This window comes from Apteryx mantelli, chromosome 29 (genome assembly GCF_036417845.1).
Source record: "Apteryx mantelli isolate bAptMan1 chromosome 29, bAptMan1.hap1, whole genome shotgun sequence".
NCBI classification, from domain to species: Eukaryota; Metazoa; Chordata; class Aves; order Apterygiformes; family Apterygidae; genus Apteryx; species Apteryx mantelli.
Genome location: NC_090006.1, coordinates 997,010 through 1,013,680, shown reverse-complemented (window position 1 = coordinate 1,013,680; position 16,671 = coordinate 997,010). Strand labels below are relative to the sequence as shown.

General features: G+C 67.3%; 3 protein-coding genes across 3 annotated transcripts; 1 reads left to right on the top strand and 2 right to left on the bottom strand.

Moving 5' to 3' along the window:
- Positions 1-118: 118 nt before the first annotated feature.
- On the top strand, positions 119-4,948 carry USP39 (ubiquitin specific peptidase 39). The gene is made up of 13 exons (XM_067312456.1): positions 119-496; positions 1,050-1,119; positions 1,237-1,331; positions 1,679-1,815; positions 2,244-2,396; positions 2,502-2,727; positions 2,883-2,960; positions 3,319-3,386; positions 3,477-3,665; positions 3,855-3,997; positions 4,299-4,434; positions 4,530-4,616; positions 4,751-4,948. Exons 1-13 carry the CDS (start codon positions 133-135, stop codon positions 4,796-4,798), a joined length of 1,794 nt encoding a protein of 597 aa, XP_067168557.1. The 5' UTR covers positions 119-132; the 3' UTR covers positions 4,799-4,948.
- A 486-nt stretch (positions 4,949-5,434) lies between these two features.
- Positions 5,435-10,082, bottom strand: SFTPB (surfactant protein B). The gene is made up of 9 exons (XM_067312250.1): positions 10,016-10,082; positions 9,271-9,404; positions 8,389-8,457; positions 7,799-7,924; positions 7,498-7,611; positions 7,104-7,178; positions 6,756-7,013; positions 5,571-5,681; positions 5,435-5,470 (listed from the first exon to the last, which is right to left on the bottom strand). The coding sequence occupies exons 1-9, from the start codon at positions 10,080-10,082 to the stop codon at positions 5,435-5,437; spliced, it is 990 nt and encodes a 329-aa protein (XP_067168351.1).
- Positions 10,083-10,506: 424 nt separating this feature from the next.
- LOC106493799 (antimicrobial peptide NK-lysin-like) lies at positions 10,507-13,087 on the bottom strand. Its single transcript, XM_067312449.1, has 5 exons — positions 13,010-13,087; positions 12,330-12,496; positions 11,898-11,993; positions 11,561-11,731; positions 10,507-10,623 (listed from the first exon to the last, which is right to left on the bottom strand). The coding sequence occupies exons 1-4, from the start codon at positions 13,047-13,049 to the stop codon at positions 11,567-11,569; spliced, it is 468 nt and encodes a 155-aa protein (XP_067168550.1). The 5' UTR covers positions 13,050-13,087; the 3' UTR covers positions 10,507-10,623; positions 11,561-11,566.
- Between the last annotated feature and the right edge of the window lie 3,584 nt (positions 13,088-16,671).

The window sequence follows — 16,671 nt, the reverse complement described above, 5'->3', positions numbered from 1 at the left end:
TTCGCGCTCCTGCGCACGCGCAGTTCTCACTCACGGCTGGGTGCCGCCGCGCCGGCCCGGGGAGGCGCCACCGCCGCGCCTGCGCAGTGCCGCCGCCGCCGCCGCCGCGGCGCTTGCGCAGTGGGCGGCGGGATGTCGAGCCGCGGCAAGCGGGAGCGGGAGCGGGAGGCGCGGGCGGCGCCGCGGGGCTCGGGCGGCGGCGGCGGCTCGTCGTCGTCGTCGTCGCGGGGCTCGTCGCGGAGCCGCCGCGAGGGCGAGGCGGAGCGGTCGCGGGGGCGGCGGGAGGCGGAGCGGGGGCGGGACCGGGACCGGCGGGAGGCGGCGGAGCCCCTCCCCCTCCCGGTGGACCCCGCGCGCATCAAGCGCGAGCCCGGCACCGGCACCGGCAGCAGCGGCAGCGGGGCGGGCCCCGGCGGCGGCAGCAGCGGCGGCCCGGTGCGCATCAAGCGCGAGCGCGAGCCCGATGGCGACTCCGATCCTGAGCCCGAGCCCACAGGTGGGCACCGGGGACACCGGGCCGGGGCGGGGGCGGAACCGGGGGTGCTGCCGGGGCGGTGCTGAGGGGCGGCTCGGGGGGTGCACGGGGGAGAACCGGGGGCGATGCTGGGGGGCACCGAGGGCAAATTTGGGGGTGCACGAGAGGGGAACCGAGGGTGATGCTGGGGGGCACCGGGGGCAAATCTGGGGGTGCACGGGTGGGGAACCGGGGGCAAATCTGGGGGTGCACAGGGGGGGAACGGGGGGCAATGCTGGGGGGCACCGGGGACAGCTCTGGGGGCGCGCAGAAGGGACGACCGTGGGCGATGCTGGGTGACCCCAATCAGGGGGCGTACAGGAGGGTCCTGCTTTGTGGGTTGCTTTATGTCACCCCGCGGGGCACAGGGGCGTTTTGGGGGGGCCCGCGCGGGGTCAACACCCGGGGAGCAACCTGGGCAGCCTTGGAGGAAGGAGGCTGCGCGGCAGGAAGGCTGTGAACAGCAGCGGGGGGACGGGGGGGGACGATTTGGCTTCGTCCCGGCGCTTACGGGCCCCCGTGCTCCTCGCTGCAGTGCGCTACGGCCGCTTCGACCCCGAGGACCAGCGGAGCCGGCACTGCCCCTACCTCGACACCATCAACAAGTGAGCGGGGAGGGTCCGCGGGCCGGCGGCGGGCACCGGGACACGGTTCCCTCGGGGCGGGGGTGGGGGGGGAAGGCTGCCCCACGCGCCACGGCCCTCTCGCTTCTCCCGTTTTAGGAGCGTCCTGGATTTCGATTTCGAGAAGCTCTGCTCCATCTCGCTGTCGCACATCAACGTCTACGCCTGCCTCGTGTGCGGGAAGTACTTCCAGGGTGAGTCCTTCCCCGGGGGGGGGCCGAGGTCGCTGCAGGGCTTGTGTTGGCGGGAGGCTGCCTGGGGTCCCTCGGTCCCGGGGGGAGAGGCAGCCCGCGAGTGGGATTGGGAGTCGTTTCTCGCCTGGCCTCCGCGGGCTTGGGGCTCCTCAAGCGATTCCTTTTGCGGCTCGTGGCCCAATGCGTGTTCATCCATCCATCTCCGGAGCTTGCAGCATCCCGTGCTCCCCGTTGGCCTCGCTTGCTCCTTCACGGTCAAAATTGGAGCCCTCGGATGCCTGGGCCATGCGGTGTCGCGTTCCCTCGCGCGCGGCCCGTGTCCCTGATGCTTTCCTCTCCCTCGGCAGGCCGAGGGCTGAAGTCTCACGCCTACATCCACAGCGTGCAGTTCAGCCACCACGTCTTCCTCAACCTCCACACCCTCAAGTTTTACTGCCTCCCCGACAACTACGAGATCATCGACTCCTCGCTGGAGGACATCACGGTGCGGGGACCTTCCCAGCGAGGGGCTGGGGGACTGGGGAGGGCTGCTGTGACCCTGCCAACAAGCGATTTGCTCCTCTGAGCTGCGCCGAAACCTGGGGATTTACGTTCACATCCCTTGGGCTGTCGGGGTTTGCGAGGCCCAGCAGCGGTGGGGAGCTCTGCATCGAGGTGGCTGTGAGTTCCTGCTTGGTTCCTGCTCGCGTGAAAGGCATCAGGGTCACGTGAAAGGGATGAAGGCTTCTTAAGTCTTCGCCATAGAGGTGTTCTGGCAGGACACGTGGAAGCGTGTCTGCAGGAGGGTGGCAATATCTCTGTCCTCGGAGGATTTCAGGCTGCGGTGACACTGGGAGCCGCAGCAGCGCCTGCAAGGGGGGCTGGTCACCTTTAGCTTCCTGGCCCGACTCCGTTTCTTCTCCGCTCTCTCAGTACGTGCTGAAACCCACCTTCACCAAGCAGCAGATCACCAACCTGGACAAACAGGCCAAGCTCTCGCGGGCGTACGATGGCACCACGTACCTCCCGGGCATTGTGGGGCTCAACAACATCAAGGCCAACGATTACGCCAATGCCGTGCTCCAGGTATGGGCACGGGGGTGGCTTCTGGCGGGAGGTGGAGGAAACCCGCTTCCCCCTGGGGCTGGCGGGGCAGCGTGTCCTGGCTGATCGTCGCCTGTCTGTGCACAGGCCCTCTCCAACGTCCCCCCACTGAGGAATTACTTCTTGGAGGAAGACAACTACAAAAACATCAAGCGCCCGCCCGGGGACATCATGTTCCTGCTGGTGCAGCGCTTTGGGGAGCTCATGCGGAAGCTGTGGAACCCGCGCAACTTCAAGGCGCACGTCTCCCCCCACGAGATGTTGCAGGCTGTGGTGCTCTGCAGCAAGAAGAACTTCCAGATCACCAAGCAGGGTGAGGCGGAGAGGCGTTGCGAGCGCCCCGCGCCGACAGGCAGCCCTGGAGGAGGCCAAGGAGGGTTAGAGACCCCTCTAGGGTGCCGTGTGGAGGGGAAGGCTCCCTTGTGCTCTCGCGAAGGTGCCACCACTGATTTATCATCTGTCTTGCAGGTGACGGAGTCGACTTTCTCTCCTGGTTCTTGAATGCCCTGCACTCGGCCCTGGGCGGCACGAAGAAGAAGAAGAAGAGTGAGTGGAGGGTGCTGTGGGTCGAAGGCTGCTTTTGTGCAGCTGATTTTTAACCTTGGGGCAGCTCCATCCACCCTGATGTCCCCGGGTGATGCTTGTCACCTCTCCTGCGCGGTTCTAGCCTGACAGTGGCCACAGGGGGGGAGCAAAGAGCCGGCTGATGGCTTTGCTTATGGTCAGACGCAAGATCTGACTCTCGTAGTGTGTCTCTGGCTAAAAGAAGGTTTTAGTGCCTCTCCCAGCCCTGAATTGCCACATGTGAACGTCCACACTGAGCCCTTGTGGCGGTTTTGCGCCCTGCTCTGCCTGAGATTCGCTCCCGGCCTCTCCGACGGCCTCTTTCTCCATGTGTCCGCAGCCATCGTCACTGACGTATTCCAGGGCTCCATGCGCATCTTCACCAAAAAGCTGCCGCACCCGGATCTGGTGAGTCTCTGCTGGGATGGCGATGGCGGGGGGGGAGCTTCCCTCACCAACGCGGTCCGTCCGGCCCCGCTCTGAACTTGCCTCCCGCAGCCGGCTGAAGAGAAGGCGCAGCTGCTGCAGAACGCTGAGTACCAGGAGACCATGGTGGAGTCTACCTTCATGTACCTCACGCTGGACCTGCCCACCGCCCCCCTCTACAAGGACGAGAAGGAGCAGCTCATCATCCCCCAGGTCCCACTCTTCAGCATCCTGGCCAAATTCAACGGCGTCACCGAGAAGGTGAGGCCTCGGCACTCGCTGCCCGCCGCCGCGGCGTGGCACCCAGCTCTGACGGCCTCAGCGCTGGGCCCTGGCTCCAGCTCCCCGTCCCCTGGTGGGTCGGGATGGGTGGGCAGAGGGCCTTTAAGTGAGCTCCCTGGGTGGCAAGAGCACCCTATGCTGATTCCTGCCTTTCCCTTTTTCGACCAGGAGTACAAAACCTACAAGGAGAACTTCCTCAAGCGTTTCCAGCTCACCAAGCTGCCCCCCTACCTCATCTTCTGCATCAAGCGCTTCACCAAGAACAACTTCTTTGTGGAGAAAAACCCCACCATCGTCAACTTCCCCATCACGTAAGTACTGGCGGGGACGCGCCTGGCCGGGGTTTTGCCATGGATTGGAGCGTGGTGAGCCTACGCAACAGGCTCTGGGATGGCGGTGGCATTTGGGAGGTCCCCGAGTGCCCTGCCTCACTTTCCCGGTGTCTCTTCCCTGCTGTTGATGGGTTTTGGAGGCCGACCTGCCCACGCGTGTCCCGGGGGTACGGTGGGCCTGTTTCTGGCTGGTTGCACCATCCTGGGGGATGCCCAAAGCTCGGGGCGCCACAGGCACCCTGCTTCGGGGTGTGCGGGTGCCCAAGGCTGTTCCCCGCAGCAACGTGGACCTGCGGGAGTACCTGTCGGAGGAGGTGCAGGCCGTGCACACCAACACCACCTACGACCTCATCGCCAACATCGTGCACGATGGGAAACCCTCTGAGGGTTCCTACCGCATCCACGTGCTGCACCATGTGAGTGCCACAGCCGGGCTTGGGGGCCGGGGGAGTGTGTGTGTGTGGGGGGCTGGCTCCTGGTGTCACCCCCGTCCCCTCCTGTCCCCTCGCAGGGCACGGGGAAGTGGTACGAGCTGCAGGACCTGCAGGTGACGGACATCCTGCCCCAGATGATCACACTCTCTGAGGCCTACATCCAGGTGAGGAGCCCCCCCGGGGCCGCCTCTCGCCCCCGAGGCGTCGCCCCCGGGTGCGCGGGGGTCAGCGTGAGGCGGAAGAACCCCCATCTCGCCGCCTTCGCCGCCCCCCACCGCCCCCCTCCGCTCTCCCGCAGATCTGGAAGCGGCGCGAGGAGGACGAGACGAACCAGCAAGGGGCCTGAGCCCTGCTCCGCCGGCCCCAGGCGCCCGTTGGCCCTCCCTTCACCCGGCACCTTCCCCGCGGGCTGGCGGCAGCACCCGTGGGTGCCCCCTCTCCCTCCGGCCCTCTGGGCCACCTATTAAAGGACTCCTGATGTATTTTTTTAAACGTTTTCCGCCACCTTTGGCTCTGTTCCTGCTTCCACCCAGTGCTGGCGTCCCTCCCGCACCCTGACCTCGCTCTTGGCCGCGAGCCCGGTGCCGACGTGGGGGCTCGTGTGAGGCCGGAGGGAAGGAAGCGTGTGGTTTTCGCAGTTCTTAGGTGGAACGCGGAGGTGCGAAAAGCCACTTGTGAGGAGCGGGGGCCGCGCGCGCCCGTGGGGAGGGGGGAAGATCTTCCCAGAAACCTCCTCCCCGCTCCCCCCCCCCTTGCGGCCTCTGCAGCGCCCCGAACCTCATCCGGCGGGGGGAAACGGAGGCAGGGGAGGACCCGCTGCCCCCCGGGGCCGCGACACACACGCGCTGAGCCGCGGGGCCTCGGCAGCCAAGCTTTTATTTGCGACCCCCCCTGCGCCCACCCGTCCCGTCCCCCCCCCACCCCGTCTTCGCCCTCGCGCCGGGTGGGCGCTGGCGCCGCTGCGATGCCTCTTCCCGGCTCCTCACACCCAGACGTGGGCCTGGCAGTGCTGCACAGCCTAGGGGAGAGCAGCGGGCAGGCGGGGGGTGGCGGCGCGGGCCGTGTCCCCCCCCTGCCCCCGTGTCCCCCCCCTGCCCCCGTGTCCCCGCCGTACTCACCTGGCAGCGCCGGGCGGCCTCGGCGCTCGAGCACCAGTAGGCCGGACCCAGGGCGCAGGGCTCCGAGTTCGGGGCCGGCTCCGGGGGCACCCGGCCGAGGCCCAGCTCCTGCTGGGAGAGGAGGGGGGGGGACACGGCCACCTCAGCGGGGGCTGGCACCTCCCCGGGGCTGTGATGCCCCCCCTGGGGTAGTGACAGGCCTTTGGGGTGCTGCTGGGGCCGTGGCATGCCTGGGTATGTCCCATGGGGCTGGGACACCCTTGGGGGCCCTGGTGTGACCCTTGGGGCTGGGACACCCTGTGGCACCCCCCCTCCCCGGGGCCGTGGGACGCTAAAGCATGTCCTTTGGGGCTGTGACATCCCATGGCATGTCCCCTAGGAGTGTGACACCCTTGGGAGCTCTGGTACGTCCCCTGGGGCTGTGACACCCCTTTGGGGCCTTGGCACATCCCTTGGGGCTGTGACACCTTGTGGCATGTCCCCTGGGATGCCCAGACGTCCCCTGGGGCTGTGACATCCTTTGGGGTCCTGGCATGTCCTTTGTGGCAAGTCCTATGGGCCTGTGCCACCCTTGGGGGCCCTGGTATGTCCCTTGGGGTTGTGACACCTTGTGGCATGTCCCCTGGGATGCCCAGACGTCCCCTGGGGCTGTGACATCCTTTGGGGTCCTGGCATGTCCTTTGTGGCAAGTCCTATGGGCCTGTGCCACCCTTGGGGGCCCTGGTATGTCCCTTGGGGTTGTGACACCCTGTGGCATGTCCCCTGGGACTATGACACCCCTTTGGGGCCTTGGCACGTCCCTTGGGGCTGTGACACCCTGTGGCATGTCCCCTGGGACTGTGACATCCTTTGGGGCCTGGGCATGTCCCCTGGGGCTGTGACACCCTTGGGGGCCCTGGCATGTCCCCGGGGACATCCCTTGGGGCCTGGGCATGTCCCTTGGCGCTGTAGCACCTTGAGGCACGTCCCCCGGGGCTGTGGCACCCTTTGGTACCCCACTGGGGCCGTGGCACCCTCAGGCAGGTCCCCGGGGGGCTGCGACCCCCTTCGGGGCCCTGGCATGTCCCTTGGGGCTGTGACACCCCTTGGCACCCTTGGGCTTGTCCCTCAGCCTTGTGACACCCTTGGGGGCCCTGGCACCTCCCAGGGGACCCCTTGTCTCCCCCGACCAGGGCAGAGCCTTACCTGGCCCAGGGCAGAGCCGTCCCAGCCCTTGTCCCCGTGAGCCCCGGTGGGGGCTCGAGGGCCACCGGGTGCCACCGGAGCGCAGTCGTCCTGGGTGCCACAGGAGAAGAGGGCGCTGCAGAGCAGCCGGGGTCCCAACTTGCCCAGCAGTGTGTCGAGGAGGAGGATGGTGTAGCGCTCAGCCAGGCACCGGCAGGCGCCCGCCGCTGCCGCCGGCAGCACCTGGCACAGCCGCGCCACCCCCGTTGCCAGCTTCTCCTGCGGGGCAGTGAGGCAGGTGAGGGGGCGTCCCCGTCCCCCGCTGTCCCCTCCCGCTCCTCTGCCCGGCTGCCCGCCCGCCGTGGGCACCTTGGGGATGGTGGCTTCGGCGCGGGCGATGAAGGTGCGGCACAGCCAGCACAGCGGCAGCGGCACGGGCAGGTCCTCGCCGGGGGCGCCCTGGGGACAGAGAAGTTGGTGCCCACCACGGGCAAAGCCGGGGGGGGCTCCCACAGCATGGGAGCACCCCCTCGGCCAGTACTTGTGTGCCCACTGGTGTGGTGTTCACTCTGGAACCTAATGGTGGTGCTGGTGGACGCCCAGCTGGAGGCCCACCAAGATGCCCACATATATGGCCGTGTAGATGCCCACATAGATGCCCATGGAGATGTGATGCCCCGATCTTTGGCCATGAATATGCCCACGTAGACACCCCAACTTCTGGCCGCATAGGCACCCATGGGCCGGCCAGCCTGGGAACGGCTCCTACCTGCAGGCGGGTGCCGGGTACCCCGTCCCGCGGCAGCACCACCGGCTCCACGGCCCCCCCGGGCTCACCCGGGCACAGGTCCAGCCGGGCACAGACGACAGCGGGTTTCTGGGGCGAGAGGCAGGGTGAGGGGCACCTGCGCCCACCCACGCCCCCCCCGTCCCGGATGCCTGGGTCCTCGCCCCACATTAGGGCCACCCAGCACCCGGTTGGCAGGGTGCCCCCGATCCCCCCCCGCCCGGCACCCTGAGGTGCGCCCGTCTGTCCGTCATGGCACCCGCGGGTGCCCACTCACGAGGTGCCCCTCGAGGGAGGCGGTGAGGAGGCTGAAGTACTCGTGCACCAGGCGCTGGCAGGGGGACACCATGGTGGGCACGGGCAGCGCCGTGCACTCCTGCCGCAGGAAGCCCTCCACGGCTGCCTGTGTCCCGACACCTGGACCGTCATGCTGTGCCCATCCCAGCGATGCCTGCCCTGTGCCCACCCCGTGCCCACCCTGCCGATGTCCACCCCATGCCCACCCCGGTGGCACCCACCCCATGCTCACCCTGGTGATGCCCTCTCTGTGTCCATGTCCACCCTGGCAATGACGACCCCATGCCCATGCCCACCCTGTGCCCACCCTGGTGATGCCCACTCCATGTCCATGCCCACCCTGTCAGTGACCACCCCATGTCCATGCCCACCCACTGCCCACCCTGGTGATGCCCACACCATGTCCATGCCCACTCTGGCAATGATCACCCCATGCCCACCCATTGCCCACCCTGGTGATGCCCACCCCATGTCCATGCCCACTCTGGCAGTGATCACCCCATGCCCCTGCCCACCCATTGCCCACCCCTGGTGACACCCACCCTGTGCCCACCCCATGCCTGCGGGCACCTTGGCAGCCGACTCGTTGGCCATGCGGGTGAGGAGGGAGACGATCTCCTGGCAGTCAGCACACATGTCCTCCTGGGGGGGGGGGAGGACGGGCACGGGGTGGGGGAGCTGGGCTGGGTGCACCCCACATGGGGAAGGGCCATGGGGCACGGCCACCCAAAATTGGGGATGGGGCACGGGGTGTGGGGTATGGTCACAAGGTATAGGGCGTGTTTATGAAGTATGGCTGTGGGGCATGGTGACGGGGTGTGGTTATGGGGTAGGGGTATCAGGTGTGGGATGTGGGGTATGGGGCATAGTTATGGGGTATGGGGATAGGGTGTGGGGTAGCGGTATGGGGCGTGGGCATGGGATAGGGGGCATGATTATGGCATATGGGTACGGCTATGGGGCATGGGTATGGTTATGGGGCATGGTTATGGGGCGTGGTTATGGGGTATGGGCATGGGGCATGGGGATGGGGTATAGGGTTTGGGGTATAGTTATGGGGCATGGGGTATTGGCATGGGGCATGGGGATGGGGTATAGGGTTTGGGGTATAGTTATGGGATATGGGCATGGGGCATGGGGATGGGGTATAGGGTTTGGGATATGGTTATGGGGTATAGTTATGGGGCACGGGGTATGGGGCACGGGGTATGGGGCACAGGTTATGGGGTAAGGGGCATGGGGTGTGGGGCAGGGGGGTACGGGGCACAGGCTAGGGGGTACGGGGCGTGGGGCAGGGCATGGGGCAAGGGGACGGGGCAGCTGGCACAGGGCAGGGGCATGGGGGCAGCGCCATGGGTGCAGGGTTCGGGGCACGGGCATGGGGCTTGGGGTGGCCGCCGTGGGGCGCGGGGTGGCCGCCGTGGGGCAGCCGCCGTGGGGCGCGGGGCTCACCTTGGCGCCGGGGGCCCAGCCGTGGCGGGCGCAGTGCCCCAGGGCCCCGCAGCGCAGCGCCGTCTCCCAGCTCTGGCACCAGGTGTGGGGCTGGGCCCCGCAGCGCCCCGCCGCCACCCCCGGGCCCCCCAGCCCTGCCGGCACCGTCAGCACCCGGCGCTGCGGGCGGGGGGGCCCAGGCGTCCGAGCCGCCCCCCTCCACGCTCCCCCCCCACCGCTAGGAAGGGACCCAGACGTCTGCCCCCCACCCTGCCATGGGTCCCCCAGGGGCTGCACCCTGGTTGGGGGGGGGGGCAGCTCTGGGGTGCACCCAGCTCTGGGGGTGCACCCAGGTCTGGGAGGAGGTACCCAGCTGTGGGGTGCACCTGGCTCAGGGGTGCACTGAGCTTGGGGGTGCACCCAGGTCTGGGGGGGTGCTCCCAGCTCTGGGGTGCACCTAGCTCTAGGGGTTGCACCTAGCTTGTGGGGGGGGGGTGCATTCATCTATGGGGTGCACCCGTCTCAGGGGTGCATCCAGCTGTGGGGTGCACCCAGCTCTGGGGGTTGCACCCAGCTGTGGGGGGGGTGCATTCATCTATGGGGTGCACCCGTCTCAGGGGTACACCTGGCTCTGGAGGGCACCCAACTCTGAGGCTTGCACTAAGCTCGGGGGGGGGGGGTGTACGCAGCTTGGGGGTGCACCCAGTCTGGGGGGGTGCTCCCAGCAGTGGGGTGCACCCAGCCGCGGGGTGCACGGGGTCCCTACCTGGGCTGGCACAGAGCAGGGCGAGCAGCAGTGACAGCGCCCGCGGCGGGGACGGTGGCAGGGCCATGGCGGTGGCTGGCGGGGCCGGGCCGCGGGGGCTCTTATAGCCCCGGCGGGGACGTGACCGTTGTGGGCTGGGCCCCTGCCAGCGCCCGCAGGGACACGTGCGCCGCGGGGACGCCGGCCTGGGCTGCCACCCCCAGGGTCCCTTGGGGGCCCCAGGGCACCATGTCCCCTGTGTCCCCGGGCCCTTCAGTGCCCCCCATGTCCCGTGGTGTCCCCATGTCCCCATGCCCCTTGCTGTCCCCATGTCCCCTATGACCCTTGGTGTCCCCCCATGTTCCCTATGTCCCCATGCCCCTTGGTGTCCCCTATGCCCCTCAGTGTCCCCCATGTCCCTGTGCCCCTCGGTGTCCCCATGTCCCCCTTGGTGTCCCATCCCAGTGGCCGGGTGTCCCCCCACCCCGTCGGCGAGCACAAGATCCGGCTCCTTCAATGCCAAAGATTTATTGAGCTGGGGGAAGGGGTGGCCGGCGTGGGGGCCAGTGCGAGGGCCAGCGCTGGAGGGGACGCAGGATCCCTTGGGTGCCCTCGGAGCCAGCTGGCACCTGGGAGGAGAGAGAGGCTGAGCTGGGGGGACACTGGTGGCACTGTGTCCCTGTGCCACCCGTGTCCCTGTTCCCATGGGCACCGTGTCCCTGTGCCCCCCCCGTCCTCGTCCCCATGGGCACTATGTCCCTGTGCCCCCCATGCCTTTGTCCCCATGGGCACCGTGTCCCCGCACCCGCCCCCCGCCCATATCCTTATCCCCTTGGGCACCGTGTCCCTGCACCCCCCCCGTGTCCCCATCCCCATGGGCATTATGTCCCATGCCCGTCCCATGCCCCCATGTCCCTGTGCCCCCCAGGTCCCCATGTCCTTGTCTCCATGTCCCCCAGACCCCCATGACCCCATGTCTCCATCCCCCACAGGCACCATATCCCCATGGCCCTGTGTCCCTGTTCCCATGTCCCCCAGCTCCCCATGACCCCATCCCCCACAGGCACCATATCCCCATGTCCCCATGTCCCTGTCCCCATGTCCCCCAGACCCCCATGACCCCGTGTCCCCATCCCCCACAGGCACCATATCCCCATGTCCCTGTTCACATGTCCCCCAGCCCCATCCCCCATGGGTACAATGTTCCCATGTCCCTGTCCCCATGTCCCTGTGCCCCCCCATGACACCGTGTCCCCATCCCACACAGGCACCATATCCCCATGTCCCTGTTCCCGCGCCCACCAGCCCCCATGACCCTGTGTCCCCGTCCTGGAGGGGCACCATGTCCCCATGCCTGCAGCACCCATGGGTGCGGGTGCATTCCCGGGCGGCCGCCCCACCCCGGGCGCCGCTTTGAAGCAGCCGCTGGTGCCGCCGAGCCCTTGGCTCGAGAGCCCTCGTGGTGGGCACGGCTGGGCACAAGGGCCCTTCACCCGGGGTGGGGCTGCCCGGATGCCTGGGCCCCCAGCCATGGGGTGGGAGGGGTGGAGAGGGAGGGAGCCTCACCTGGGGTCAGGGCTGGCACCAGCGGATGTTGGCACAGATGCTGGCGGGCTCCTCGTCCTGCGCCAGCCCTGCCTCGATGGGCTCCAGGTAGCGGTTCACCAGGTTGTGGCAGCGCTTGGAAATCCCTGGCAGCATGGAGCACACCTTGCGGGCCGCCTGCGTAACCCGGCTCTGTGCCGGCACGGCCGTGTGTCAGGCGCTGCCACCTTGCACGGGCTTGCACAAGCTCGCATGGCTTTGCATGGTGGGCACTGCCTTGCATGCCAGACATCCCCTTGCACAGCCTTGCACGGCCTCGCACGCCCCTCGCACACCCCTCGCACGCCCTGGCCCCTACCGTGTTGTGCGTGTTGGGCACCAGACTCTTGAGCTTCTTGAGGACCTTCTTGCAGATCGTGCAGCGCAGTTTGCCGGCATCCTGTCCAGCAGCCCCCTGCGTGCCCGGCACCGTGAGCACCCGCCGGGCACCCTGCCTGCCACCTGGGTGCCCCAGCGGTGCCCAGCCAGGGCCCACCCACAGCCCCCACCGGTGCCCATCCAGTGCCCTCCATGGTGTCATCCCCACCCAGTGCCCCCCTGGGTGTCCCTACTGATGCCATCCCAGTGCTCACCCAGTGTCCCCATGGGTGCCCCATAGATGTCCACCCAGTGCTTGCCAGCTCCCACCCAGTGCCTGCAAGAGTGTCCCCATGCGTGCCCCCATGGGTACCTCCTTGATGCCCACCCAGTGCCCCCGAGGGTGCCCCCCATGCACCCCGTGCCCGCTCACCATCCTCTCCAGCATCTCCAGGTCCTCAAACAGGAGCTGCAGGCCATCCCCCGAGGCAGAGGGGACCTGGCACTCTGGGGTGTCCGGGCTGCACCCCTTGGCCCTCGCGGGCACGGCCGGGACCCTGGGGTGCAGCCCCTCAGCCCCCATGCCGGCCAGCAGCAGGGCTGGGCACTGCGTCAGGGGCCGCTGGCACCCGCACCGTCCCCAAACCTCCCACCTCCCCACCACCCTGTGTCTCCACCCCTCCATGTCCCCGACCCTCCGGTATCCCAGATTCTCCCATACCCCCGTGTCCCCATCCCTGTCCCCCCCATGTCCCTTGGTATCCCCACCCCCTCCTTCCTCCCATGTCCCCGTTCCCTCTTGTCTCCATCCCACTGTATCCCCACATGTCCCCATCTGCTGGTGTCCCCATCCCTCCCATCCCCTTCTGTGCCATGTCCCCATCCCTGTCCTCTGTGTCCCCCCATTCCCCACATCCCCATCCCTTCCACCTCTCCACATCTCCATCCCTGTCCTCCGTGTCCCCCTGTCCCCCCATGTCCCCATCCCTCCTGTCTCTCCACACCTCCACCACTGTCCTCTGTGGCCCCCTGTCCGCCCCATACCTCCTGTCCCCCTTTGTCCCCAGCTCTTCCCTTCCCTCCACCTCCCCAAGTCCCCGTCCCGGTCCCCACCGGTGACAGCAGGCAGCAGGGCCAGCAGCGGTGGGGCCATGGCTGGCTGTCCCCGTGCCCCAGGGTGCCTTATGTACCCGCTGGGGGGGGGGGGGCACACTGTGGGGCTGAGGGCAGGAAGGGCCTCCCCCCTCCCTGGAAACCACAGTGGCTGCGGCGGGGGGGGCCCAGACATCCGGGCAGGGTGGCCACGTCACGTCCCCCCCACTGCGGGGGCTGCGAGCTTCCCCCCAACAGTGACCTGATCTGTTTGGGGGGGGGGAACGAGGAGGTTTGGAAGGACTTGGGGGGACAAGAGGGGCTTGGAGGGGACAGGAGGGACTTGGGGGGGGCAAGGAGGATTTGGAGGGCTTGGGGTGACCTGAGTGGACAAGGAGGAGGCAAGGGAGGGACCTGGGGGGGACTTTGGGGACCTGGGGGGGATAAGGGGGGTAGGATGGGAGCTGGGGGGCTGGAGGCACCTGGGGAAACTGGGGGAACAAGGGGACTTGGGGGGAGGTGGGAGGAGCTGGGGGAAGAGGGTGTGACAAGGAGGGGGCAAGGAGAGACCTGGGGGAGATAAGGGGGAGGCAAAGGAGGAGCTGGGGGGCTGGCAGGACCTGGGGTGACCTGGGGAAACTGGGAGGATTGGTGAAACTGGGTGGGACAAGGGGACCTGGGGGAACAAGAGGGGCTTGGAGGGGACAGGGGGGGCTTGGGGGGACAAGGGGATTTGGAGGGCTTGGGGGAACCTGAGTTGACAAGGAGGAGGCAAGGGGGGACCGGGGGGGGGGACTTTGGGGACCTGGGGGAGAAAAGGAGGAGGAAAGGAGGAGCTGGGGGGCTGGAGGCACCTGGGGAAACTGGGGGAACAAGGGGACTTGGGGGCACCGGGGGAACTGGGAGGATGGGGGGGGGGCTTAGGGGGAACTGGGGGGACGGGGGAGACCTGGGGGGGACAGAGGGGACCTGAGGTCACTGGGGCAGGGGGGAAGTGTATGGGGACATGGGGGGGGGGTGCTCAGGAGGCCATGGAGGCCTGCGGGGATGGAGGACAGGGACAGCCCAGCCCCCCAGTTCCTGGCAGTTACGTCCCCATGTCCCACCGCAAACCCCAGAGCCACCCCCTCCTCCCCCCCGGCTTCCTGTGGGGCTGGGGAGGAATGGGGACATGGGGAGGGGGGGGGCACAGGGGCCGGGGCGGGGAATGGAGACATGGGGCTGGGACAGGGCAGGGGGACATGGGGGGTCATGTCTGTCCCCACTGCCCCCAAATGCCACCCACAGCCCCCTATGGCACCCCTCTGCCCCTATTGCACCCCATGCACCCTTCTGCTACCTCTGCCCTGCATGGAACCCCCCCACCTCCCAGAGCACCCCATTGCACCCCGTTGCACCCCAATGGCCTCACTGCCCCCCCACTGCACCCCTCTGCCCCCCTGGCAACCAATTGCACTGCTGTGACCTCTCTGCCCCCCACGACACCCCTCTGCTCCCATTGCACCCTATTGCAGCCCTCTGCCCCCTCTGCCTCCTTTGCCCCCCATGGCACCCTGCTGTCCACTCTGCCCACTGTTGCAAACTTCTGCCCCATGTTGTACCCTATGGCACCCCTCTGCCCCCATGGCACCCCATTGCACCCTATGGCACCCCTCTGCCCCCTCTGCCCCCCATGGCACCCCATTGTACCCTGATGCCCTCACTGCCCCCCATGGCACCCCTCTGCCCTCATTGCACCACTCTGCCTCTATGGCACTCCATTGCACCCTTCTGACCCATCTGTACCCCACTGCACCCCTCGACCCCCCTCCCCATTGCACCCCTCTGTCCCCACTGCCCCCCTTCCGCATGGTGTCCCGTTGCCCCTATGGCACCCACTTGTACCCCTCTGCACCCTTCTGCCCCCCATGGCACCTCTCTCTCTATGGCACCCAATTGCACACCTCTGTCCCCTCTGCCCCCCCCATTGCACCCCTCTACTCCCCATTGCGCCCCTCTGGCCCTATGGCACCCCACTGCACCCCTCTGCCCCCACTGCTCCCCATAGCAGCCTTCAGCCTCGTCTGCCCCCCATGGCAACCCTTGGCCCTCTCTGCCCCGCATGGCACCTCTCTGCTCCTTATGGTAGCACTCTGCCCCAATTGCACCCCATGGCACCCCTCAGCCCCCATGGCACCATGTTGCACCATTCAACCCCCCCCACTACACCCCTCTGCCCCCTCTGCCCCCCATGGCACCCTTCTGCCCCCATCGCCCACCATTGTACCCCTCTGTCCCCAAGGCACCACATTGAACACTTCTGCCCCCATTGCATCCCATTGCACCCTTCTGACCCCCCCCCCCATGGCATCCCCCACAGCACCTTTCTGCCCTGCATGGCACACCATTGCACCCTTCTGCCCCCCATATCACACCATTACACCCCTTAACTCACTGCCCCTCATTGTACCCCTCTGGTCCCTCTGCCCTCCATGCCACCCCTCTGTCCCTATGGTACCCCATTGCATGCTTCTGCCCCCACTGCCCCCCATTGCACCCCATTGCACCAAATGGCATCTACTGCCCCCCATGACACCCCTGTGCCCCCTCTGCCCACCATGGCACCCCTCTGCCCTCTCTGCCACATGTGCACCCCATTGCACCCTTCTGACCCCCATGGCACCTCCCTGCCCTCTCTGCTTCCCATTGCACCCCATTGCACCAATTGCCCCCCACTCCCCTCTCTGACCCCCCCACAGTACCCTTCTGCCCACATTGTACCACATTGCACAGCCCTGCCCCCATTGCACACTTCTGCCTCCCCCCCCTCCAGGGTGCCCCTCTGCCCCTATGGCACCCCAAGGCACCCCTCTTTCCCCCCTCCCCCATGGCACCTCTTTGCCCTCCCTGCCCCCACATTGCACCCCACTGCCCCCATTGACTCCTATTGCACCCCTCTACCTCCTTTGCCCCCCATGGCACCCATCTGCCCCCCAGGAGTGCAGAGGATCAGCCTATGTCAAGGAGGCTGAGAGGCCAAGCCTTCCCCACCCAGCGGACCACTGCCTGGCCACCAAAGCCCTCCCTGCCTTCCTCACTACCTCCACAAGCATGGCAAGGCCCAGCTACCCTGCCTGAGAAGTCCATGACAGGTACAGCTACTTCTTGCGTGCATTGCCCAAGAAACGACTCCTTTGTCCTTTTCATGCAGACCCTGCTTGCAGAGTCTTGGCAGGGGTCACAAGTTGCCCAGCAAAGTGGCCCAGAGCAGAAGGGCTGCAGAGCCCATCGTGCTGCCCTGGGGCCCATGGCTGCAGGGTTATGGCATGGCCTCAGAGTGCCCAACTCCCCGTGCTGCCCAGCGGGACACAAGTTGAGGTGCTGCAGAGCAGGGGAGGCCACAGGGCTCTGCCTCCCTGCCCGCACCCCCCTGGGACCTGCAGTGTGCATGGGCACACAGTGGGGTGTGCGCACACCCCGTAGTGTGTATGCGCATATGCTGTACTGCATGTGCTGTCGATGGGCACACTGTGGGGCACAGATGCCTGCCGTGCCCTGTATATGCACCCTGTGGTGGGCAGGTGCACAGCATGGTGTGTATGAGTCCTGGAGGTTCCTGCAGAGCATTGGTGACAACTTCTTGACACAGGTGGTGGAGGAGCCAACAAGGAGAGGTGTGCTGCTGGACCTCGTACTAACAAACA

Excerpts from the sequence above, each read along its gene's own strand:
- USP39 (XM_067312456.1), top strand. The coding sequence starts at position 133 with ATGTCGAGCCGCGGCAAGCGGGAGCGGGAGCGGGAGGCGCGGGCGGCG. Across the intron at positions 2,397-2,501 it reads ACGCCAATGCCGTGCTCCAG|GCCCTCTCCAACGTCCCCCC; the intron begins GTATGGGCACGG and ends GTCTGTGCACAG. Across the intron at positions 2,728-2,882 it reads CTTCCAGATCACCAAGCAGG|GTGACGGAGTCGACTTTCTC; the intron begins GTGAGGCGGAGA and ends TCTGTCTTGCAG.
- SFTPB (XM_067312250.1), bottom strand. The coding sequence starts at position 10,082 with ATGGCCCTGCCACCGTCCCCGCCGCGGGCGCTGTCACTGCTGCTCGCC. Across the intron at positions 7,925-8,388 it reads CCAACGAGTCGGCTGCCAAG|GCAGCCGTGGAGGGCTTCCT; the intron begins GTGCCCGCAGGC and ends GTCGGGACACAG. Across the intron at positions 7,612-7,798 it reads CCTCCCTCGAGGGGCACCTC|AAACCCGCTGTCGTCTGTGC; the intron begins GTGAGTGGGCAC and ends CTCTCGCCCCAG.
- LOC106493799 (XM_067312449.1), bottom strand. The coding sequence starts at position 13,049 with ATGGCCCCACCGCTGCTGGCCCTGCTGCCTGCTGTCACCG. Across the intron at positions 12,497-13,009 it reads CCTGCTGCCTGCTGTCACCG|CCCTGCTGCTGGCCGGCATG; the intron begins GTGGGGACCGGG and ends CGCAGTGCCCAG. Across the intron at positions 11,994-12,329 it reads TGGAGATGCTGGAGAGGATG|GGGGCTGCTGGACAGGATGC; the intron begins GTGAGCGGGCAC and ends CCGGGCACGCAG.